The sequence below is a fragment of the Sarcophilus harrisii genome, chromosome 3 (genome assembly GCF_902635505.1).
Source record: "Sarcophilus harrisii chromosome 3, mSarHar1.11, whole genome shotgun sequence".
Taxonomy (NCBI): Eukaryota; Metazoa; Chordata; class Mammalia; order Dasyuromorphia; family Dasyuridae; genus Sarcophilus; species Sarcophilus harrisii.
In genome coordinates this window covers 521,957,235-521,982,706 of record NC_045428.1, presented here as the reverse complement: position 1 = coordinate 521,982,706, position 25,472 = coordinate 521,957,235, and the positions used below count along the sequence as shown (strand labels likewise).

Below are 25,472 nucleotides of genomic sequence, written 5' to 3'. Positions count from 1 at the left end.
CTTGGGGAAGGGGGGAGGGGAGACACTACAAAAACAAAAACAAAATTGTTATAAAGATCACATTAGGTGACTGTCATAGTGCTTGTAAGCTATAAAATGTATATTTAAACCTAGATAAATGGATACAGATTTTTTTTTACATATTTTTAAATGACAATGTATTTGTAGATTTGGTTTTTTTTTTTAAATCAGTATATAATTTTTATTCATTTGTCATTTAACTGGTATAATGCTATTTTGAGTGATCATCTTTTATTGAAAGTCAGCAGAATTTGATAATTGCTGGTGAAAAGATTTTAATGTACTCTTGCTTGAAAGCTGTTGAAAGTGTTGGAAGAGCAAAGCTTTATAAAATTATGCACGTGTGTCTTTTGCACAGATTTCATGATAAACCTCATTCTTCACAGACAAGTGGTTAACAAAGTGAAATATTGTTCCACTTAGAGAGACTAACTATTGATTCTTAAAATCCAGCTTTTCATATATAGCTATAAAATGCCAATATTTTCATCTCCAATGCCATTCTTTTACTTGTCATGGATACCATGAAGGACTGTTTCAGAAAAGATTTTTCTTCTTTCTCCTTCAGATAGTTTATATTATTATTATTACAGAATAATTGAATATGTAAATAAAACCTAAAATATGTTCTTTTAGTTTTTCAGCTGATCATTTTCTAATGGAGATAGTCATTTCTGTCTATCCATTAGCTTACCACTCTAATAAACTGAATTTGCAGGTGCTTTAAAAAATCAGATAAGTGATTTCTTTTACCTTTATTTCCTCAGATTCTGCCAGCATTATGTGTCCTCATATACCATACAGATATAAATGTAAGTAAAACTGATGCTAAACTAAACTGTGGGAGTTCTTAATTGAATTGGGGAGAGTATTATATGTCCTCAAGAATCATATTAATTTGTAACATGTCAACATAATTTTTATTATTATTTTTATTTTTATTATTTTATTTTATTTTTATTTATGCTTTAGCAGTATAGCTATTATTCAAAAATAGGACTGATTTTAATAGGGTTATATTTTAGATTTAGATTACAGCATAAATATTAATCTTGGATAGCAACTGCTTATTATGTTAGTTTTAATTCTAAAATATTTAAGGGCAAGAGTTGGAAGACTAGAGAATAAAATTAAAAATATGAAGTTTGTTACTCAGGCAGACCATTTATTTTGGTGACCAAAATTTAAGTATGTTTAATTTCTCTGTTTGGGGAATGATATATGATCTTAGAATATTCCCAAACCCAATAAGTAAAAATGTTAAATTACTTAAAAGAAGGAAGATACTTGATAAATTTAATTTTCAGTTCTGACATTACTGTCTGCTATGGGCAGGGTATAAGATCATTCTCTGAGAAGATTTGATTGTGTCCTGATAGTAGAAGTAGTTGTAATTTTATAATCCTGTCCTAAGTGTTTTTTTTTTTTCCTCCTGAAACAGTTGGGGTTAAGTGACTTGCCCAGGGTCATAAAGCTAGGAAGTGTTAAGTGTCTAAGACTAGATTTGAACTTGGGTTCTCCTAACTTCAGGGCTGATTCTCTATCCATTGCATACCTACCTGCCCCCTTGAATTTTTCTTTTTAAACAGTTTTCTTTAGTTTTTCGTGAAAGAGCAACTTGCAGGTCACTTTCGGCATGAAATAAATGAAATCAATGATAATATTTCAATTAAAAGCTTTTAATCCTTTTAAAAATTAATCTTTTTTTCATATTCTAGCATAACAGATTGGAGTTATTTTTATATCAATTATATATAAGATACTAGTTCTTCAGCTTGAAATCTTTATTATAAATCAAATCAAATATCTGACACTGGGTTCTCATCATGACTTTTTTCCATTATAGCATAGGTTTGATGGTAGATCAATCCATTTCTTTATAAGGCATTATGATACAGTACTGTGGCTGGGTTTTAGAAACCTGGTTTTATAGCCTATTGTGGTTTACCAGCTAGATGACCATAGTCAAGTTACTTAGCATCTCAGTGTTGCAGCAGGTACCTTCAGACTGTTAAGTAGCAACTAGGCACAGTGGTGCAAGTCTGAAGGGTCTGCTACCAGGGAAGTTTAAACTTGTAAATGGCTTGACCTTCAGTTAAGGCCAGAGGTATCTGGGTGTCCATGCTACATTCAGCATGAATATGGTGGAGCTCTAGCAATAGAGGGAAGGCTTGCCAAGCCACGTCAGAAAAGCAAAGCAAATTAAAGCCTATTGGTACTAGCATATATGACTACTGTACTTCTGACATGGACAAGATAGAGAGAACCATTATTTATTTTTATATATATAGCAAGTTAAAAAGAAGTTTTTGATCTGCATTGGTGGAGGGAATTTCTGCAAAAGGAGTTCCTTTTATACAAGGTTGCTGAGAAGAAATTGTTTTTTGCAACCTTAAAAGAATTATTGAAATATGTATCAGTACTTGATTTCCCATGAACAAATAATCCTCTTGTATTTGGTGTTTTATTGGGGGGAACATGAGAATTTTAGGCAATTCTGACTAATCAAATAAAGACATTTGAAACCTTTAGAAAGAAGTAGCCTTGGACAAGTTTTTCATAGCCACTAAGTTTAAAAAGACTTGAGGCCATTTAGTCCAACCTATTCCTTTACCAGGAATCTCCCTTTGCAAATTATTTCCTAATAATGGGAAACCTACTATCAGCACAGATGGTCTATTCAGTCTTTCTAATTGTTAAGAATTTTTTCCATGAATCAAACCTGAATTTACCTCAGCAGCTTCCACTCACTGTTCCTGTTATTTCTTTTGGAACTAAGCAAATTAAGTCCAGTCCATCTTCAAATATTTGAAGACAGCATTCATGTCCTTTTGATATCTCTTCTCCAAACCAAACATGCCTGGTCTCCTGACTATCCTGATTACCTTTCTATGAATGTATTGTACTTGGTACATTGAATCTTAGATAAAATCTCCATCAGATTTTGCTTATCTATAAAACGAACCAATTGAATTTGATGTTCCTTTTCCAGTATAAAAATGCTGCGATTTTATGACCAACCATATTTCCTGAAAGCAAAAATAGAGCTTCAAACAAATGTTAATTTTAAATTGTAAAATTAGAATTCAGCTTAGAATTTAGTTAATGACTATCTGTTTTGACTTATTTGTCTTGGCACTGTCAAGCTTTGAGTGTTATTAATTTTTAGTTCTGTGCTCCCAGTGAATCGAGTCAGCATTGTTAATAATCAGAAAACCTGACTAATTTGTGTGTAACAGAAAGGAACTTTGCTACAGGAAGGGGCTGAGTTTCAGTTTTCTCTTCCACACATCTGAATATGGGCTCTGAAACACACAACCTATTCGTGGTACTTAAAAGAATAATTAAAAGTCAACATAGTCTTTCTTTTATAATAGATACATCATTGTACTATTTGGGGTAGAAAGCACTAGTTTTTCAGTTCTCCAAAACCTGAAATAAATAGATATGTCCTGTCAAGCAACCTTGGAACAAACGTAAATGTCAGACTTTATTTTTTTGTGTGTGCTAATACTTAATCTTAACTTTTGGTAGCTCCAGATATTAAAATGCATTTGTTTTTCATTGTTACTCACAATGAGTGATTATTTGTAAGACACTTCAGTGTCTTACAACTTAACTGTTTTATGCTATCGGGTTTTTTTTTTGTTTGTTTGTTTTTGTCAAAGAAGACCCTACTAATGATATTATGTGACAGTAAAAGTCAATAGCTAAGTCCTTCCCTTTCATGTAAAGTATGTGTATGGTCTTTTTAACGGCCAATTCCAAGACAGATTCATTATCTTTCACTTGAGCTTTTGTCCTTTTGAAGATGTCTCGTCAGTGCTAAATAAAAATTAACCATCCATTTCTGATGATTTCATGTCAGGTTGACATGAATGCTGGCAGTTAATAATTTACTTTATGTTTGAACTAATCTCTCTTATTTTCGTAACATTTATATTATTTCCAGTCATATTCAACTTTAGTTACTATACATAGACTGTTTCAGTATCCTCTCATCTTTCACATCTCTAGTTCAATAGAACCGTGTCAGGTTGCAGCTAACTTAGCTACAATTCTGATGGAAGCTAGTCTTGCTCTTTCACTGTTTTTCAGTGGATATGGTACGTAGATGATAGGATAATTTTTGCAAACCCCAAATCCTCTACCGTTTTAACATATATTATCTAGTTTCCCAAAGGATATATAGTAATTTTTCATTATGATATTCTTCTATTTTGTACAACATTGTAGTCTTTGTTATATATTGTAGAGATAACAGAAATATACATATGTTTGGTGACTTATATGTCATGTAAAGATCTTTAGTTGCATATAGAATTTCCTTACCTTAGACTTGCATGGTATCAGTTTTCTCATCGAATTTGTTAATTTTTAACAATGACTGCATATTACCCATACTTCTTTCATATCTTTTGTTGTATGTTTTGAGGGTTAGAGTCATCAATATGTAGTTTATTAAAGGATTTGTAAAGTACACAACCCTTTGTTTATTCAGAAGTCAGCCTTTCAGCAATTTAAAGCATTTGAAATAGCACCATACCTAAAAATAATAAATTGAGAGAATCTTTGGCAGTAAAGAAGCAGACATCAAGCAGCTAACATTGATTTAAATAGCCAAGAAGAGCTGAGGACCTAAAGATCCTACAGAAAACATTCTATATATGATCAGTCGGGTGATCAGAAAGAAAGCTGTGTTCTCATCAACTTTTTGGATATAAAAGCTATTTGTCATGTTTGTTAAGAAATATGAGATAAAATGAGACAAAAGGAAGAGGGGAGAAGATAGAAGCTATTTAAGGACTTGGAATAATGATATTGAGGTTAGAAAGGTCAGCTCAAAGAAGAGGTCTGTAGTGTATGGGATTGAATTTGATAAAAGAGTATAGAGTAAGCCATATTTTACTATCTTCATTAGGGCATTGCTATATTCATAGAGTGCACAATAAACTAACTGATAACGGTGAGATAATGATAATTTCCATAGGGAATGGTTAAAATTTTTAAAAAGATTTCATGACAACTTTTGTCTCGAACTTTTTTTTTCTATTAAAAACCCTATGGAACATTTAAAGAGATGAAAGGAGAACAGAGAAAACATTTGACTGCATTTGTTTTTTTAAAGAGAAAAAAATCAAAATGTGTCAACCTTGCTGTGTGTGTGTGTGTGTGTGTGTGTGTATGTGTGTAAAATATCTTTGATTTGATAAGTCTTAAAAGTAGGTGGAATAGCTGCTATAGATTTCCATTTATTTAGAAAAACCCATGACATAAGTTTCAGCTTTTCAAATAATAATAAGGCGAATGGGGAAGAGGGAGAAGAAAAAGAGAGAGAAGAAAAGACATTTTCCTTTCTGATAAACTGGCACTTATCTTATCTAAAAGTGAAGAAATTAAGTTGGGGTGATAGTAAACATTACAGGTAATCAGGCATTAGTAATACAAGCAAATCTTGACATTTATCAACTGTTTCTAACCACCATGTTTTGTGTACATGAAATGTTGGAATTAGTTGCAAAGTGGTTACTTTTTTTTTTTTTTAATTATTATTATTTCCTGTAGATTCTTGTGGACACTGTTTGGGCTTTGTCTTACCTAACTGATGGAGGTAATGAACAGATTCAAATGGTGATTGATTCAGGAGTTGTACCATTTCTTGTGCCTCTTCTGAGCCATCAGGAAGTTAAAGTTCAAGTAAGTGTTGTTCCATTTTCTTATAAAAACCAAATCCTGTTGATTTAAAACAGGTAAATTTCAGTTATTTTTACCAAAGAACATCATTAAAATTTGATTGCAGAAACATATGAGTAAAAGTTTGAAACTTCTGTTACATTCCTATATCAATACATTATTTATTGTATGAAGGAAACCCTAAATTCTTCAACGCTATGTACAGATCAGAATGACAGGTTTCAGCATTCTAGAAAGGCTTCAGGTGTTGATGTGGGCTTGTCATTTCTGAAATTTGCACAACTAAGCAACAGCTTCACACTTCATCATGAGAAGGCTCAGCATTTCATGAGTTTTTTTTTTTTTTTCAACCACTGATCTGAGATCTGTATAAATAACTGTAGACAATATAAAGTACTTGGGAGTCTACTTGCTAAGGCAAAACTAGAAACAGTAGGAACACAATTACAAAACACTTCACACAAGGTCAGATCTAGCTAAGTGGAAAATATCAGTTGCTCATGGGGAGGCCAAGCCAATATAATAAAAATTACAGTTCTGTCTAAATTATTTTACTTATTTAAAATCATCCATTCAGACTATCAAAAAAAAAGTTTTCTAAAATTAGAAAAAATAATAGCAAAATTCATCTGGAAAGGAAAAAAAAAAGTCAAGAATATCAAGGAAATTAATGGAAAAAAAATTGCAAAGAAAGGTGACCTAGTCATACCATATCTCAGATTATATCATAAAACAGTAGTCTTCAAAACTATCTGATGCTGGCTAAGAAACAAACTTTTTTTGTTTGCTTGCATTTTGTTTTCTTTCTCATTTTTTTCCTTTTTGATCTGATTTTTCTTGTGTAGCATGATAATTGTGGAAATATGTATAGAATTGCAAATGTTTAACATATACTGGATTACTTGCCGTCTAGAGGAGGGAGTGGAGGAAAAGGAGGGAGAAAAAATTTTGCAACACAAGGTTTTGCAGGGGTGAATGTTGGAAACTATCAATGGCATGTGTTTTGAAAATAAAAAGCTTTATAAAAAATAAAATAAATTTTAAAAGATAACATTTTCACCATTTAAAAAGAAACAAACAGTGGTAGATCAATGAAATAGAGACAAGATACAGTAGTAAATGCCCATGGTAATCTGTTATTGACCCCAATTTCTGCTATAAGAACTCACTATTTGACAAAAACTACTGGAAAAATTATAAAACATTGTGGCAAAAAAGAGGTATAGATCAATGTCTTATACTATAAATCAAAATCAAAATGGGTACATGATGTCTACATCAAGGATATAAAATATATAGATATAGTTTACCTGTCAAATCTATGAAGAAGGGAAGAACTCATCACCAAACAAAAGATAGAGAACATTATAAAATATAAAATGGATAATTTCAATTGTATTAAATTTAAAAGGGTTGCACAAAAAAATTCAATGCATCTAAAATTAGAAAAAAAAGCACAAAGCTCAAAAGCAGTTTTTACAGCCAGCATCTCTGATAAAAGACTTATTTCTCAGATATTTAGAGAATTGATTATAGTTTTTGAGAATACAGGTCTGTTATGGGCCAGAATTTGAAACAAAGTGATTCTCTGGTTGATGGTCAGAGGATCATCTAAACAGGCATTTTTCAAATGAAGAGTTGGAACTATCTATGGTCAAATTCTCTAAATAGCTAGTTATTAGAAAAATGCACATTAAAATAATTCTGAATGCCACCTCACACCTATCAGATTGGCTAATATGATAGAAAAGGAACTGAAGTTGTAAACTGATCCAGCCATTCTGAAAAGCAATATTTAATTATGCCCAAAGGGCTATAAAACTGCATGCCTTTTGATCCAACTAGGTCTGTATCTCAAAAAGATTAAAAAAAAAGAGAAAAGGACATATATGGACAAACATATTTCTAGCAGCTCTTTTTATGATGGCAAAGAATTAGAAATTAAGGGATGTCCATCAGTTGGGGAATGGTTGAATAAGTTGTGGTATATGAATGTAATACTGTTTTGCTATAAGAAATAACAAGCAGGCAAATTTCAGAAAAAAACTAGAAAAGATTTAAATGAAACTGTTGCAAAGTGAAGTGAGCAGAACCACGAGACCATTGTACACAGTATCAGCAACATTATGCAGTGATCAACTTTGAATGACTTGGCTCTTCTCAATGATACAGTGATCCAAAATAATTCCAAAGGACTCATGAAAGAAAATGATATTCACGTGCAGAAAAAGAACTGACAGAATCTGAATGCAAATTGATGCATTTTTTCACATTTACTTTTTTTGCGTTTTTTTTTTTCTTTTGATATGTTTCTTCTTTCCTAACATGACTAATGTAGAAATATGTTTTACATCATTACACACATGTAAAGCCTATATCAAATTATTTACTGTTGGGGAGGGTGGAATATGGAACTCAAAATTTTTTTTTAAAAATGAATGTTAATTATCTTTATTTGTATTTAGGAAAAAATGCTATTAAATATATAAAAATAAGGAAGAAAAGGAATCATCAGTAGACACTTATTAAAAATAAGTCTCACATCCTACGCTTGAGCCCTCAACATATAAAAACTAAAACAATCCTTCTCAAAGAGCTTACATCCTACTTGTACAGATCATGGTTACTCTCATAAGAATGTATAGAATAAGTATGATGAAAATATAAACAACTAGAAGGGAATGAAGAAAGAATATAAGCATTCATTACACACTCCTCTCTTTTCCAAACACTAAATTAAACATTGGTCATATTTTCTCTTTGGTCCTTACAATTCCATCAGGAAAGACTTCCTGCAGAAGTGTTGCTTAGGCTGTGCATCTTGATGAAAGATCATTTTAAGGGGCAGAGGGAGGAAAGGACTGCATTCTAGGCACAGCACTCACCCATATAAAAATAGTGGATGGTCATATCAGCACTAAAGGAAAATAGTTTTGTGGTCTATAAGATAAACTTCAGTGGAAAGAATTGAGAAGTAGAAAGACCAGTGAGAAAGTCACTGCAATGATCAAAGTATAAGCTAGTAAACATTTGAACTGAAGTAACTAAAAGAAGAAATGAATAAGAAGAGATCATTCATAAAATGTGCACCTAAGAAATGGTAAGATGTGGCAGCAGATTGGATATATGGAAGGTGAGGTAGAAGAGAAGGAATCAAAGATGATACCAAAGAGATGAAGCTAAAATAGGAAAATTTGAAAGAGGGATTTTGGGGAAAAGATAATAGTTTCCTTCATAAGAGAAGGTTAATTCCTCAAAAGTTACTTCTCTTTGCTCTTTTTTTTTAATCTCTCTAATCAAAATTCTTACTATCATAGGGCAGTTAACTTGTTTGGATGATTGCATCTTTGTATCTTTTATTTTAATTAAAGCTTTTTATTTTTTAAAATGTGTGTGGACAATTCTTCAACATTAGCCCTTGCAAAAACTTGTATTCCAATTTTCTTCTCCTTCCCCCACATCCTCCCCTAGATGACAAATAGTCCAATATATGTGAAACATGTTAGAAATATATGTTAAATCCAATATATGCATACATATTTATACAATTATCATGTTGCACAAGAAAAAAAAATAGAAGCAAATTAAAATGCAAGCAAACAACACCAAAAAGAGTGAAAATACTGTGTTGTGAACCACACTCAGTTCCCTCAATCCTCTCTTTGGGTGTACATAGCTCTCTTAATCACTGAACAATTGGAACTGCCCTCAGTCATCTCATTATTGAAGAGAGCCACGTCCATCAGAATTGATCATCATATAATCTTATTGTTACTATGTACAATGATCTCTTGGTTCTGCTCACTTCACTCAGTATCAGTTCATGTAAGTCTCTCCAGGTCTCTCTGAAACCATCCTGCTAATCATTTCTTATAGAACAATAATGTTCCATAAATAACATTTATATACCATAACTTATTCAGGCATTGTCCATCAATTGGAGAACTTGATTGGATCTTTAAAGAAAAACAATCTGATTCAACTGTTAGATGCTAAGGTGTGTGAATGTTGGTATTTAAAATACAGAGCTTGCTGACCCAGATGAACTTCTAATTGTTGGAATTTCTGACAGTGGTCAGTGGGATATGGGCAGAATGGCTTTAATTATTAATTCTACTAATAGTGATCAAGATTATGAAATTCTGGCTTTTATTCTAGTATGGACCCAAAACATTGGAGTCCTAAAATGTCATCGCTTTAGTTACTATAAAGTAGATCCTTTAATTGCAAGAAAGAATAGTTTCTATCTTACATCTTTTGGTATGTTGGTCATTAGTTTTCATTGCCCGAAAATTATTTTTCATATAGCATTGTTATATACTCTTTGAGGTCTTTTGCATTTGTATTACCAGTTTGGACAATGTGCCTGCCCATGGCACTTAATGGGTGCTATTGACTGACTACCACATACTTCATTTAAAATTCAGAAATATTTATGCCTAACTTTTGGTTGGGATAAAGTATTAGATGCTCCTCTCTTGAATTCTCAATATCCTTAAATCTAGCCAGATGATTTAAAGAAGAAATGAATTTTCTGTAAGGAACAAAAATTTATTTCCTCTCCTGCCATTATAGACAGCAGCTCTGAGAGCAGTGGGCAACATAGTGACAGGCACTGATGAGCAGACACAAGTTGTTCTCAACTGTGATGTTCTTTCACACTTTCCAAATCTCTTGTCTCACCCAAAAGAGAAGATAAACAAGGTATGTAGTAGAAAGTTCTCTTATATTTTTCTTCTTTATCCTTTTTAGTTAATAAAAGAATATTTACAATTACCTCTGAATTCATTTTGTTTTCAACCTTTTCAAGTGTTTTCTGTATTTGACTAACGTATGAGAATAGTGCTTTGATCAGAACAGTTTTAATTATTCCCATGAATATAAGTAGTTTGATGAAAAGAAAAAGGACCATTATTCATTCATTTATTTTCTGTGAATTTGTTCTCTCTCCTTCCTTCCCTTTCTGATGTAAATATTAATGGTTTAGTTCAAATCGAATTCAAATTCAAAACAAATTTCTATATTGACCAAGTCTAAAAGGAAAAATACCATACAGACATCTAAATCTGTGCATCTAAGATACAGCTATATCATTCGGTTTTCTGAGTCTTCTTCATGAGGGTTGAATTTCATATTAAGTCTTTAAAAGTTTGTTTTTGCAGTATTTTTGTCATTGTCTAAATTATTTGTCTCGTTTTGCTGGCTTAGTGTTGCTGCATTAGTTCATACAAATCTCCCCCAGGTTTTTGTGAAACCATCCCCCTGTTATTTTTTACAGCACAATAGTATTCCATCATATTTTTGTACTAATTCAATCAACCCAGTTGATGAGTACCCCCTAAGATTCCCATTTTTTTTTTTGCCACCTTAAAGGTATAAATATTGTTTGACATCCTTAGAATTTATTTTACTTAGGATTAATCTTTCACTTGACCTACTTCCCTCTAATTTTCTTTTCTCCCCCTTTCCTTCATTTTTTATGTCCAATGATGTCTGTATTCTTCCCTTCTTTGACCAGTTCAGATAAGCATACAGATGTCAACTCTTACTACCTGCCCTTCCTAATTTTTTTTGTGTAGATTCTATTCTATTTATGACCCTTGATTATGTGAGATTTCTTCTCACCTCCTTTTCTCTTTCACCCCAGTGTATTCTTCTTAGCTGCCTTTCCATTCTTCTTTTAAGATGATAAAAATATAACAGAACTACTCCCATGCCTCTTGACTAATTAAACTCCCTGTATGATCTCTGAGGATGATAGGAATTCAGAGAGGAAGACGTGCATCCTCCCTTTGTTTCTTTTATCATTTTTTCATTCGTTTTTACCTTCTTATGTTTATATGTAATTCTCATCTTTTCATCAGGAATGTTAAATATCTGCTTTCATTAAAAGTACATTTTTTTCCCTCTGTAGGATTTAACTCATTTTCATTGGGCAAGTTATTTTTAGCTATAAGCCTTTGCCTACTGGCAGTGGTTAAAATGCTGAACCTGGAATCAGGAAGACCTGGGTTCAAATCCAGTTTCAGACATTCAATAGCTCAGTAATCTTTGGAAAGTTATTCAGAGTACTTTAGGTTCTTCCCCCAAGGATGATAAAATGGTATTCACAATAGTACCTACTTTCCAGATTTGATGTGAGAATCATGAGATATACTTGGTACATTGTAGAATTTTAATAAGTTCTTATTTCCTTCCTTTCAGGTTTTCTATTCTCATGTATAATCCCAATTGTGATTCTTTGTTATTTACTTACAATACTTACAAAGTATTTTTTTTTCCTTTGACATGAAAGCTCTGAATTGGGATTAGAATGTTTCTTGGCATCTTCTTTTAGGATATAATCAATGGACTCTTTCTTTGCTCTCTGATTTTAAGAGAGCTAAAGAGTGTTCTTTAAGTTTTCTTGAAATATTATCTCTAGGTACTTTTTCTGTTCATGATTTTTAAGTAGTCTAGTGGTTTTGAAAAAAAAAAACTTTAACCCAGTCTTTTGACTTTGTTTTAATATTTACTATTGACTCCTAGTATCTTCTGTTTGGTCCATTTTAATTTTCAAGGAGTTTCAGGAACAAAGTTTTATATCTGTTGTCTCAAGCTGATTATTTTCTTTCCAATCCTTTCTTCTATAATTTGCAGTTCTTTTCAAGTTTTTTTCTTTAGCTCTCTCATTTCATTTATAAAAAACATTTTCTTATACTCTTGTCTCATGTCTTCCAGAACTTGTAGTCAAATTTGTTTCTAGGCTGTTTTTCTTTGAGACATTGCTTGTAGATATTGGGAGTTGTTCTCTTTTGGTTTGAGGTCTTGAGTGTTCTGTTATTATAATAAGCATTTTATAGTGGGATTTTTTTTCTATTGGTCCATTCTCCCAGCCTACTTTTTTCAGACTTGTTTTGTCTGGATATCGGCATCCCAAGTCTCTAGATCGTTTCTCAGCCCCACATTTGTTTTCATTATAACATTACAATCACTATCAAATCTGTTTACTTCTTTATATATTTTTCTGTCCAGATGAAAACGGTAAAATAATCAGATTTTGCCCATCTCTGAGGAAAACATTACAGTACCTTAGTATATCTATGTTCTGGTTCCCCATAATAGCCATTTGGCATGAGTAATCTGTTTACTACTGACTGAAAGTCTCTTCTTAGCTCTGTCAAGACTCTGTTATAAATTCTTGATATTGCCTGAGGATCTTGGACTTTTCCTGGCTCTGTTGGTCAGCTTGATCTTTCACATATATTGCAGATATTATAAGAAAGTGTAATTGTTACTCAGGATCCCAAGAAATTTTCTTTTTTATATTGAATACTGAATATTCTTAGATCTCAGAAATTAGCCATATAAATATTTATAGAGGTAAAAGTTACCTGACCATTATTTTAAAAGTTATTTTGAGCTAAATATAATGTGTCTGGAACAAATTTAAATATAATGTTGCTATGAATGTTACATTTAGATTTAGTTTCAGTAGGTTTCATTTCAATTTTTTTTTGTTCGTCTTCCTGATTTTAAAAATTTGATAATGCTTGTTTGTTCATAGTATCCTAATGGAAAGATTTTATATAAGTTATATACTTTCTTTAGACAATACCTGTAATGTGATTTTGTTGATTTATTTTAATGTGTTTTATTTAAATTCATATGTAAAAAATTTTTTTAATAAAACAAACTTATTGTATATTGTTCAATTATAGGAAGCAGTTTGGTTCCTTTCCAATATAACAGCAGGAAACCAGCAACAAGTACAAGCTGTAATAGATGCTGGATTAATCCCTATGATCATACACCAGCTGGCTAAGGTCAGTCATATTATGAGTTAGACTAATTTAAAGTATCTGACACAGGCTTTCTGGGAGGGAAATGTAGGTAATGTAAAAATGAAAGTTAGTGATAAATTTTAAATAAAATTTCTGATACAACATTACTTAAGTTTCTTAGTAAACAAATAATGCATTTTAAGTTTATTTGTATTTCACTCAGGGAGATTTTGGAACCCAAAAAGAAGCTGCTTGGGCAATCAGCAATTTGACGATAAGTGGACGAAAAGATCAGGTACCAACTGACTACATGAAGTACTTACTAAATGATTCTAAGTTGTTCATTAAGATATGCAAATATACCTTTTTCTGTGCAGTTTAAGAAATTATGTTTTTTTTTTTAATTCGTTAGATAATTCCTTGAATGTATTGGGGTGGGGGGAGTTTCTTTGTATATTTAAAAATAACAAACTTTTCCTTTTCTTTTTAGGTTGAATACCTTGTACAGCAGAGTGTAATACCACCATTCTGTAACTTATTGTCAGTAAAAGACTCTCAGGTGGTTCAAGTGGTTCTAGATGGTCTGAAAAACATTCTGATAATGGCCGGTGATGAAGCTAGCACAATAGCTGAAATAATAGAAGAATGTGGTGGTAAGCTTGATTTCTTTAAAGTCAGCTAATTTTTGGTGCTATTTTCTAAACTGATGGTGAAAGCTTAATGATATTTACTTGCCTAAACCTTGTATTTTTCTCTGCAATAAGTTTTGTGATATTTCCTCTTTGACATAACTCAAGTTTAAAGGAATAGTTGGGCTTTATTCATACTAAAGAGTGATATTTTTTAAGAGAAAACAAAAACCTCTTAGAGCTAAAAAGGACCTGAAATTCAGTTTGTCAGTTCCAACATTGAGTACCCACTGTTGCTAAAAGGAAGACTTTCTTAGACCTTAATCCTTGCTCTGCCTTCACTTTATTCTCTTCTCCAACTTCAACCCAGTATTTATTTCAGCTTTATTCTGTCCTCTGCTCTTGAATCTCTTGCCGAGTCTCAGATTACTCCTATTTACAAGCAGCCGAACCCCACTGGAGGAAAGTTTAACCATACTAATTGGGTACATTACAAATTCTTATTGTCCAACCTCAGTTGGATCTTCATTGTAGCAGGGCAGGCCTTTTGTTCACCACTAATTGGTTCCCCATCTGTCTTCCTGCAGAAGCTATTCCAAACCTGTCACTTCCAGCCTCTCATATCTCTCTGTCCTCCTTAATTGAAATCCTTGTCTTTTACTTTATCAAGAACAACCTTAACTAGACCCTGCCATTGTAGGACATGCTCTTGTCCCATATTAGTCCTCTCGTTTTTAGCCAATCTCTTTGAAAAGAAGGCCTCCCCCACCTCCTTCACACGTTCCACCTGCTCCTCGGGCCTGGGTAAGGTAGCAAGGTAGCCTCTGATCTGGCTTCAGGCATGATCTTTCAGTTACCTGTGGTATTAGGCCTGGCCTTAGGTCTTATCTCCAGCACCTGACTGCTGACCACTCTTTCCTCCTTTTCTGATGACTCTCTGTTTCTTTTTCTGGCTCATTCATAACCTAATTGGGAGTGTCCCCCAAAGTTATGTCCTAAACCATCTTCTCCCTCTAGTCTCTCTTGTAACCTAATTAGTTCTCCTCTGCAAATTATCTTCCATCACTTTTAGTCTCCAGTTGCCTGTTGGACACTTCAAACCTGATTTCTGGAGGACAGCACAGACTCAGCATGTCTAAAATTGAACATTTCTTTCCCTTGAAACCCTTTCCTCTTCTAAACTTCCTCGTTTCTGACAAAAGCACCACCATCTATGTAGAACATTGGTGGTGGGCTGTGTGTTGGCCCTCTCTTATCCCATATACCAAGCAGCTGCAAATTTAGTTATTTATATTTTCAGATTCCCCATCTGACCTTTTTACTAATATAACTACCGTAGTATTTAAGACTCTTACCATATCTTGACAAGAGAAAAATGCACCTGCTCCCTACTTCTTTTCTACAGTCCATTGGGAACCTACCAGGATCACATAATGATCTAAAATATATCTTCCTTAGATTCAGAGCTAATTGTGACTCTCTTAGTCTCCAGTGACTGCCTTTTTACCTTTAGGATAAAATATAAACTTCTTTTAAGCTTTTAAACCCCTGAGTAATATGACCCCCAGCCTGTCTTATCAAGCCTTATTAGACATTATTCTCCCTCCTGCATTCTGCAGTCCAGCTAAAGTGAACTTAGTTCTCTTGCTTCCTCACACACAATATTTCACCTCCCTTTTTTTGCATTGGCTGAATCCACATACCTGGAATGCAATTTCTACTTCTGCCTCAATAGAATCCCTCTTAAGATGCAGATCAGATAAGATCTTTTATAGGAAGCTTTTCCTAGTACCCTTTACTTGCAGTGCCTTTCCTTCCAAACTACCTTCTATTTTATAACTTTGAACTTTCTTTTTCCCTCTCTTTTTTCTTTCTTCTCCTCTCCCTTCTCTTTCTATTTCTCGCTTTCTCTTTGTCCTTTCCTTTCTTTCCCTCTTCTCCTCATCTCCCTCTGTCAGTTTCTTCTTCCCTCTTATTCTTTCTCCTTGTTGTCATATTCTTATAAAGCATTGCAATATGAGTTGTTTTATTCTTTGGACTTTTTTCCCTAGTACCCAGTATAGAGCCTTAGCATATAGTAAATATTTAATAAATCATTTTGGATTGGTTGCTTGATTTTATTTTATTTTTTTAATGAAAATAAATACTTGAGCTTACATTCTCCTTTTCATAGGAGTAAGACATTGAATTTAACTCTTATGCTTCTAGAGTGCATTTTGCTTGTAAGGGAGCTTACAGACTAGTGGAGCAGTAAGGTATTCACATGTAACTGTAGTATATAACATATGTTATAAATGAGGCCCAAGGAGGGAAAATGGTTCATGATTACATCATGGTAAAGTGTAAATAAGAATTTAGACAGTTACATTTCAAATGTAGGTCTGTAGCAAACGAATGAGATTTCCAAATACAGTGTTGCTTCTGGAAGATCAGTGAAAGCTTTTTGGAGGAAAGGACAATTGAATTAAACTTTGTTAAAGTTACGTAGGAATTCGTGGGGTGGAATGGGAGAGCAGAGCAGGATACAACAAGCCAAAGCACAGAGGAAAGAAAAGGAATGGTGTGTTGTGAGGTGAAAGATTTTCTTATTTGGCTAGAATGCAAAGCCAATGGCAAGAAGTATGAAACAAAGGTGGGCAGGGAGAGTATCAGATTTGAATTGCCTTGAATATAAGTAAAAGTCTGAACTTTAATGGTGGACAGTAAACTACCATGTTAGTTTTTGAGCAGAAGAGTGATATGTAAACATGATATGCAGATGATAATTATACTAGTCAGGAAATGATCCAAGCTTACAAGAGTGGCTTCCTGTAGATTCTAGGATTAAAAACAAAATCCTTTTTGGCATTTAAAGGCTTTTGTGACCTCCCTCTCCTCTACCCTTCCAGTTATCTTACACCTTTACTCCTCAATACATACTTTTCAATCCAGTGTGAGTAGCCTCCTAGCTGTTCATAGAATAAGACAGTCGATCTTTTTAGTCCAGGCATTTTTTCTGTCTATCTCCCGTGCTTGGAACTCTCTGCTTCCTCATGTCCATCTGCTGGCTTCCTTTAAGTGCTAACTAACTCCCATCTTCCCTTTCTTTCTTACTTCTTGTTTATCTTATATATAATTTGCTTTGTAAATATCTTATTTGCTTGTTTTTGTTTTCTTCCCTTTTTGTTCCTTTTTTTTTTTGTATCCACAGTCCCTGGCATATAATATCTACTTGATAAATGTTTGTTAACTGACTCACTGGTAGAAATTAAGGAGTAGCCTGGAAAATTAAAGATAATAAAACCCTAAAAATTAGAGGAGTTGACATGTATAATGAAGATTGGAAAGATGAGAAAATTAGTATAATAGCACAAAAAGATGAGCAAGGATTATATCCCAGAGAGATATAAAATGTCATCTGCCATGCTGAGGCAAGAAGAAATAAAAGACTGTTTAGTCATTTGATATATAAAAGGGAACTATCAGAAACAAGGCTTGGAAGATAGGTTCTTAAATACTAGGCCAAAAGAGTTTGTACTTTATCTCAGTGATAACTATTTGGCCACTGAAGCCGTTTGATGAGGGGAATCTCATATATATTGGGAAGATTGTTCTATAGTGATGTGTAAAATAAATAAAAGAGTAGGTTAGAGTCTTTTAGATGTTTAAGCAGGAAACACCATAGGCTCGAACTAGGCTGATAATAGTGAAAAGGAGAGAGGATTTTTTCAGAGATAAGATCATTTTGATATGACAATCATTGAATACCAGAGCTGATTTCCCAAGCACAGTACCTGGCACTTCATAAATATTTGTAGATTGAGTTTGAGAGGAGGGAAAGGGTTAAGAATAACTCTGGACTTTTAAACATAGGATAGATGAAAGAAGGATAATACCAAGATTTTGGAAGGATATGGATAGGTTTGGGAGACCAGGGGTTCACATTTGATCTTGTTTTGAAGTAAGACAGCATTTAATCTGTTCTCATAAGACCCACAAAACCTTTCAGCTTCTGCATCCAGTGAAATTTCAATTTTGTCTCTTCCATTTTCATCAATTCATCCATTCTCTCTTCTCTGTTATGAATTTCTACTATTTATTTCACTTATTAACATTCAGTGCAGCAAATACATTGTTTCTTCCTATAAACAGACATTTCTAGGATAATCTAATTGGTAGGACAAGTGAAGGAAAGACTGAGTTGATTGAATTTGATACCTGTTCAGTGATATGCCTCATACTATTTGTTTTTTAAGTGCTCTGAGGATACTATAGTCAGTATAATACAGAGGGAAAATTCTGTATTTTGAGTTAGAGCGCCTCCCAATTCTGGCACACTACCCCTTACTATGCATTGACCTTTTGACAAGTCCTTTAAATACTATAGGCCCTTCATTTCTTCATTTGCAAAATAATAAATGGGATAGATGGTATCTGAAATCCTTTCCAGATCTAAGTTTCTAATCCTGTGAAATTCATTGGGCTGTTAGAGAAACTGGGCTTCCCCATAATGGAAACTAGAAATCCTTTTTATATACTAAATTTAATATACTTTAACTTTTCTTATTCCATTTTTTTAAAGTTTGCTTGTTGCTTTTTGTTTCTCCCTAATCATCACAGTCTATCTCATAGCAAATTGAGCAAGGCAAGTGACTGAGCATTTGAATCTCACAGTAAACACTGCTCTCTATATCTGTAGTCCCTGCCTCTTTATTGAAAAGGGGGAGAGAAGAAGGTACTGACGTCTTAGTATTTTAAGATGAAGGTTGTTCATTACAGTTCATTATGGTTCAACTACTTTATTATAGTCTTTATGTATTCTCTTTTGATTCTTGTTTCCATGTTTCTCTGAATTTGTCATATTGATCTTGTTTTGTGTTTTTTGTTTTTTTGATAGAAAAATATTTCATTTTGTTCACACACCACAATGTGTTTAGCCATTCCTCAGTCGGGCAGGACTTTTTTTAATCATTACCACCACTTTGGTAGATATAAGGTCAAACCTCAGAGATGTTTTAATTGATATTTCTCACAATCTTTTGTGTGGTTGTTAATATTACTGATTTTACTTTAATAGGTTTGGAGAAAATTGAAGCATTACAACAACATGAAAATGAGGATATTTATAAATTAGCATTTGAGATCATAGATCAGTATTTCTCTGGTGATGATGTAAGTATAATAGTGATATGTATAAATGCAGATTAAAGCTTATCTTGTGAATTTACTAGAACTTCCAATGTAAACACTTATGGTTTCTTTCTTATAATAACAAAACAAAGATGTTTTTCTGTTTAAGACAACCTGAATCAAAATATTTTTCTGTTTAAGCATTATTTTTCCTTCTCATCTAAAATCATTTCATACTTCATTATAAACAGCTGTTTGTAATGATACTTCTTGTTGCTTTGGAAATAATTTTTAATTTTTTAAATGCCTTAATTTTTCTAACAAATACTTAATTTGAACATTTCAGCTAACTGTGATTGTTATACCAAACTGCTATTAATAAGGATACAATATCATTTTCCAGAAAATTGTTTTCAGATTTTCTATATTTTCCTAATGAAATGATTGCCAAGTCCCTTAAACCACTTGTGCAATAAAATAAAAAAATAAAGCTTTTAAAAGGCAGCCTCTCACACTGCATAAAAGTATATCTGTAAGAGCAAGAATATCATGTTAATCACATTTGAATATTAAATGGATTTGTTTACTTTCTTTATAGATTGATGAAGATCCTAGCCTCATTCCTGAAGCAACACAAGGAGGTACTTACAATTTTGATCCAACAGCCAACCTTCAAACAAAAGAATTTAATTTTTAAGGTCCCTAGAGGGCAGCTTCTCTCCCCAATCAACCTGAAGTACCACCAGATGGCTACCAAATGACAAAATCAAACAACATCAAAAGGCTCCCAAACACACACGCCTCCTCTTCGTTTTGATGCTTTTAAAGCAAGCCGTGTATCGGTCACTTTGCAGTTGCCAAAAGTCACTCTCACATGGACTATAAATGCATATGCATGATTTCCTAAACTGTTTAGAGTTTTCAACAACCCCAACTCTTCTATTTTCTCCTTCTTTTTCCTGGTGCCACGTGCTGACAGCGCAGCCTACAGATTTGTTAGAGAGCAGTGGCACATCGGCTTTCCACAGAGCATTCTTTGGAAAATGGTGCACTGTGGATCAAGACGCTTGGTATGATGCGTGCATACATGCTGGAAGACTTTACAGGGGCACAGTCCAACCTGGGCCTCCATCACTGTCCTCCACAAACATATTTTCATATACTTTATGTGGAAGAATAGATTTTAAAATGCGAGCCAAATGATTTTCATTGGTGAAACTGAAAAAAAAAATTAACTTTAAAAAATGAAACAAAAAAGAAAACTTGGTTATTGATTAAACAATTAAGTTAAAAAACAAACTGTACTTCATCTATCAGTAATTGATGTGTTCATTACCTGCCTCAGAAGCCAGGGTTGGAGAAAGAGCTCTAGATTTGGACCGGTGACGCTTTTGCCATTATCCCTAACTGAGAACAGCGAGCCCTGTTTGGCCACTCACTTCAGCCTGTGTGTTCCTGCTGTTTTGAAGTAATCAAATGCTGTGCATGGTATTTTACCTGAGCTGCAACCTGTCCTGGACTTGGACTTCTGTTTAAGCTGAAAGCAAGATACCCAACTGTGGGGAAATAGAAGTCTGAAATGAAAGACTCCTTGGTTATAAGAGTCTTGCTTTCACCTTGCAGTCGTCAGTATGTTTTGTTTTAAATTAATAATTGAATCTGGTTGATTTATATTGGGTTTAAACTGTGGAGCTTTCATGTTTACTGTAATTTAGTCTTAAACTATTTTTTACTTAGTGACCAGTGCTTTTGATAATGTGGTTGGCAACAAACCAGCAACTGTTTAGAAGAAGTGTCATAAAAAGCTTCATTTTTTGAGTGTCAGAAAAGCTTATTTCTGAACCTACTCTTAAAACCATATTCCCATGTTTAAAAAAGATACCGACAAGTATGTGTAAGGCTGTATAGAAGAAGCTGCCATTTTTTTCAGCATAAATCTGATTTGCAGTGAGTGATCTTTAAATAGTTCTGCATAATCTGGTGGTATTATGTGAAGTCATTGCTTTTGGTAAAATTGTCTGACCCAGTTATTTACAAAAGAATATGGTATTTCTGGAGTGGGAATGAACAATTTGAAACTCTGTAAGCTATCACAAAAATGGATTTGTTGCCATTGTTTACCGGGTGTGATTTCCCAATGCATTGATGTGAAGGGATAGAAAAATCTAAACTAATTTAGTGATCCGATGTGGGGTGTATTTACTGTGATGAAGACAAGGACAGATGCCATCAGAGCTTTGTGGATCAGCTGGTTTTTTTTCACTGATGAACAACGCATAGCAGGTGTGCATTCATTAAAAGTATATATCTGCCAAGGTGGAGCCACTTTAAAGAGTGAGTTTTGTCTTGTATCTTAAATGGATACAAGCGTATGTTTAAACTGCAAGATTTTTACTTGCTAGAGAATCTGTTTTAATATAGTGGTTTGGCCTCTGATTATTTATAGGTTTTATAAATTTTAGAATCAATTTCTCTTTAAGGTGGCTCAGATTTTTCAACTCTTGTGCACATAAAATTGAGTTGAAGTTCATTGTGCCTTTTTTTTCTTTCCCCAAAAGTTGAGTTTTTAAAAGCTTCATATGGTAACTGCATCCTATTCACACCAAGTCTAAAATCTCAAAACTGTGTGGTGTTCACTAAAAGTAGGTATAACAAAGTCAAAGCAATTTAAGGTCACAAACTGGTGAAATTGAAAAGTCTGAATCCACCAGATATGTGATGAATTAAAATCCTTTCCCCCTTCCAACTTGATTCTGATGACCCTGCCACATATACTGACAGTTACCCTGTTGATTTTGCACACATTGATATTACAGTGAGATTAAAATGAACATTTTTCCCACAACTGTGAAGATTCCATTTTTTTCTTGCACTGAAAGTGCAAACAACATCCAAGTGAATATTATAGAGTCAGGTAAAGCAGGTAGATCTATGCAGTTACTTGATTCTCTTTGTTGTGACCTTATCAGTTTTGGATTGAAATTGCACCATTTCATAGTTAAAGGAAACAGAATATATTGCTGCACTTTTAAGTTTTCAGAACAGTGTTTAAAAATTGCATTGTTTTTATTATTTTTTTTAAACTATCAGTTAAAATAGACTAAAACGTTCTTTCAAAAGAGGCATCTAAATGTGTTCCTAATTTTTGTATATGGGCTTAGGTTTTGTAACCAATAAAAAGCTGCTATCAAATACTACAAAACATGCAAACTTATTTTGAAATTACTTAGGTTTCTCAAAATTTTCTTTTTTGTCTGACCAAACTGTCTAAAAGGTAGAATTCTTTTTAAATGTCCAAAAGGTCAAAGCAATGGTTCCCAACTATTTTGGACCTCAAATAACCTTTCATTGTTTAATTTTATGATATACTTTCCATCCTCTTTCCCTGAAGAAAGGGTTTCAAAAATGAGAGAATTTTAGAACATTATAATATAAGATAAGGCAGCAAGTAGTCTCAGGTACTATTTGAGGATGGAGTTTTATAATGAAGTATTTTTCATTAGAGAAGATAGTGCAGTAATGACTTTTTTAATAATAATTTTACTGATCATATACCCTTCCCCATAGGTTCTTCCCCAAAATTTCTGATACAATTTATCCTTGCTGTAAGAACACCTCAGAGGAGCAAAAACAAAAACGAAACAAAACATAAAAACCATTCTAACCTGATTATACTGGTACTACATATCAATCACAGCTTTGGTCTTCAAATTAACACAACCAAATAAGAACTGAGAACCAAAATCCAAACTCTTCATTCTCAGGTTCTGAAGCAATGGTCAACTGTGATTAATGTCTAGCGGATGGGTAACATCAAGAAATAATATTAAGAAATACTTTGAAACATCTGTGATGATTAGGACGATAGGTGGCTCAGAGGATGGAGTCCAGGGCTGAAGTCAGGAAGACTCATCTTCCTGAGTTCAAATCTGGTTTCACACCTTTACCTCTGACTCTGGGCAATCATTTAATTTAATCCTATTTGAATTCTTCATCTGTAAAATGAGGTAGAGAAAAAAATGGCAAACTGCTCCAGGATCTCTGCCAAGAAAACTCCAAATGGGGTCATATAATGTGGACATGACTAAAACAAGCAAACAACAAAAATTCGGGATTTAGATTTCATCATTCACATCTTCCAGTGTGGTTTGGTTATCAGTAAAGGTTGGATGAACATAATGTACTTATTAGAGACTTAGACTGTGCGCTATATACTTCTACCTTGTTTCTTGCAAACAAACTCCAGTGAGACACTCGGTCAGAAAGCCTAATTGTGACTTCTGTCTTAGCTCTGAACATCAGGCTCCTAAAAATTTCTCTATTTGATACATGTGCTCTTGGTACTTAAAATTGAAAAATTAATAATCAACAAGGATTTTTAAACATGAGCCAGGTGCTGTTCTCAGTGCCTGGGATTCAAAGGTTTTAAAAACAAGGCCTGGCTAGCTTCAAAGATTTTAACATTCTCATGGAGAAGACTACATGTAAATAAATAGGTTGATGATCCATATAGAGGTTACCCTAGAGGGGAAAGCCACCTATAGAAGGTAGCAGTTGGCTTTATTTTTGAAGGAAACTGGATATAATGTAGAGAGGAAAATAAAGTATGAGAATACCAGAAGGTAGGAATGGGTCAAGTTATGACCTGATGTATGTTGCTGAAGTGAATAGAGAGCCAAAAAATTGATTCAGTTGGGAGAAGTTATGTGGTCAAAATCATTTTGGATCTGTGGGCTGAGACTTGGAGAAGACAAATTGGGTAGCTATGGCAGTTCTCTATGTGAGAAGCGATGAGAACCTACAAGTGGTGTCTATGGGAATGAAGAAGAAAGGACTATGAGGTGTTCTGTAAAGATGTCTAGGACAAGATTTGACCCCTTGTGCTGAGCAGCCAGTATAAAGTTGAAGGTGAGACAGGAGGGAAGGCTGGAGATAGGACTTGTTAAGGATGTTTGGACTCTGAGATGCTAATGAAACATCCTATTCAGGCTGTTCAGGAGGCTAGTGGTGAGACCTGGATAAATAGATCTGGGAGTCATCAGCACTGAGATAATTAAGTTCAAATCAGTTAAGAGAAAGCAAAGAGGGATCAGGGCATTCTTGGGGAACATCAATAAGACCAGCAAAGGAGACAGGAGTACCAAGAGAGCACTGTCACAAAAGCTGAGATAGGAGAGAGGTTTCCCTTTATGTTAATTATGCTCTTTGAAACAGGAACAAAAGGGAAGTAGCACTGTCTGTGGAATTGGATATTCCTATTTATCAGCCTAATTAGTGGCTTTCCAAAAATTTCTCCCATGCCTCAATTCTTTTTTTTTTTTTCCACTCTTGTTCAAGTCTGTCTTTCTTGCTATCTTTTGGTTTTCATGTTTTCCATGGCAAAAGCTTTTCTAAAACTTCTCTACTTTTTCTACTTGTTTTGGTCTCCTTTTCCTGTTTTGTTTTATCTTTTCATGGACTGCTATTATGAGGGAATATGGCATAGCAAGTGAGAAACATGGAAGGTTCATTTTTCAACAATTATTTCCTAACTACTATGTGCCAAGCATTGTGCTACGTTCTCGGTATACAAAAATAAGACATCTTTAAACCCTCAAAGACTTTACATTCCTTTGAAGGAAAGAAGTGGAATAAGGTATACAGTGAGTACAAAGTAATCCATAGAGAAGAGTTGAGGGGAGCATGAATAGCTGAAGGAATCATGAAAGGCTTTGCTATAGGAGGCAGTAACTTTTTATTCTTCCGTTTTTTGCTACATAAGCTCATGTAGCCTAGTAAAAGTTGCTTGTAAATGCTAATGAGATCATGCCCACATTAGATCTTCTGTGGTACAGTGAGATACACCAGGATATCAGTGAAAATAAGAGATGTGATTTAGTTTGAATCTGTGACATACTGAAATGTTTGCTGTAGGCTTTTACAAATAATATAAAAATGCCAATCCTTTCCTTTCTGCATATAATTCTTAAAATACTAGTCCTTTATTGGTACTTGCCTGAAATAGATTCCAGTCATTCCTATCGACTTTAAAGAAATCATGGATGCATTTCTTTAACCTCACCAAGAAGAAATTCAACAGCATTTTATGTTCCCACAAGAAAGTAGCCCATCTTGGCCACCAACTTTTATTAAGGATGGATGATTTAGCAATAAGAGCACTCTTGTCTGCCTACCCTTTGCCCTTTTTTGTCTTGAGAAACAGCCATTTATGGTAGTGTCACTCAGCCAACTAGAATCCACTTATGGAGCATAGGCA

At 33.7% G+C, this 25,472-nt stretch overlaps 1 protein-coding gene across 1 annotated transcript in view; it reads left to right on the top strand.

Annotated features, from left to right (window-relative positions):
- Positions 1-21,372, top strand: part of KPNA3 (karyopherin subunit alpha 3) — a 112,916-nt gene extending 91,544 nt beyond the window's left edge. Inside the window, exons 10-17 of the mRNA XM_031961951.1 lie at positions 789-833; positions 5,587-5,718; positions 10,291-10,419; positions 13,416-13,520; positions 13,702-13,773; positions 13,969-14,131; positions 19,164-19,258; positions 19,815-21,372. Of these exons, the coding sequence (XP_031817811.1) occupies positions 789-833; positions 5,587-5,718; positions 10,291-10,419; positions 13,416-13,520; positions 13,702-13,773; positions 13,969-14,131; positions 19,164-19,258; positions 19,815-19,913 (840 nt within the window). The 3' untranslated portion in view covers positions 19,914-21,372. The remainder of the gene's footprint in view (positions 1-788; positions 834-5,586; positions 5,719-10,290; positions 10,420-13,415; positions 13,521-13,701; positions 13,774-13,968; positions 14,132-19,163; positions 19,259-19,814) is intronic.
- The last annotated feature ends 4,100 nt before the right edge of the window (positions 21,373-25,472 follow it).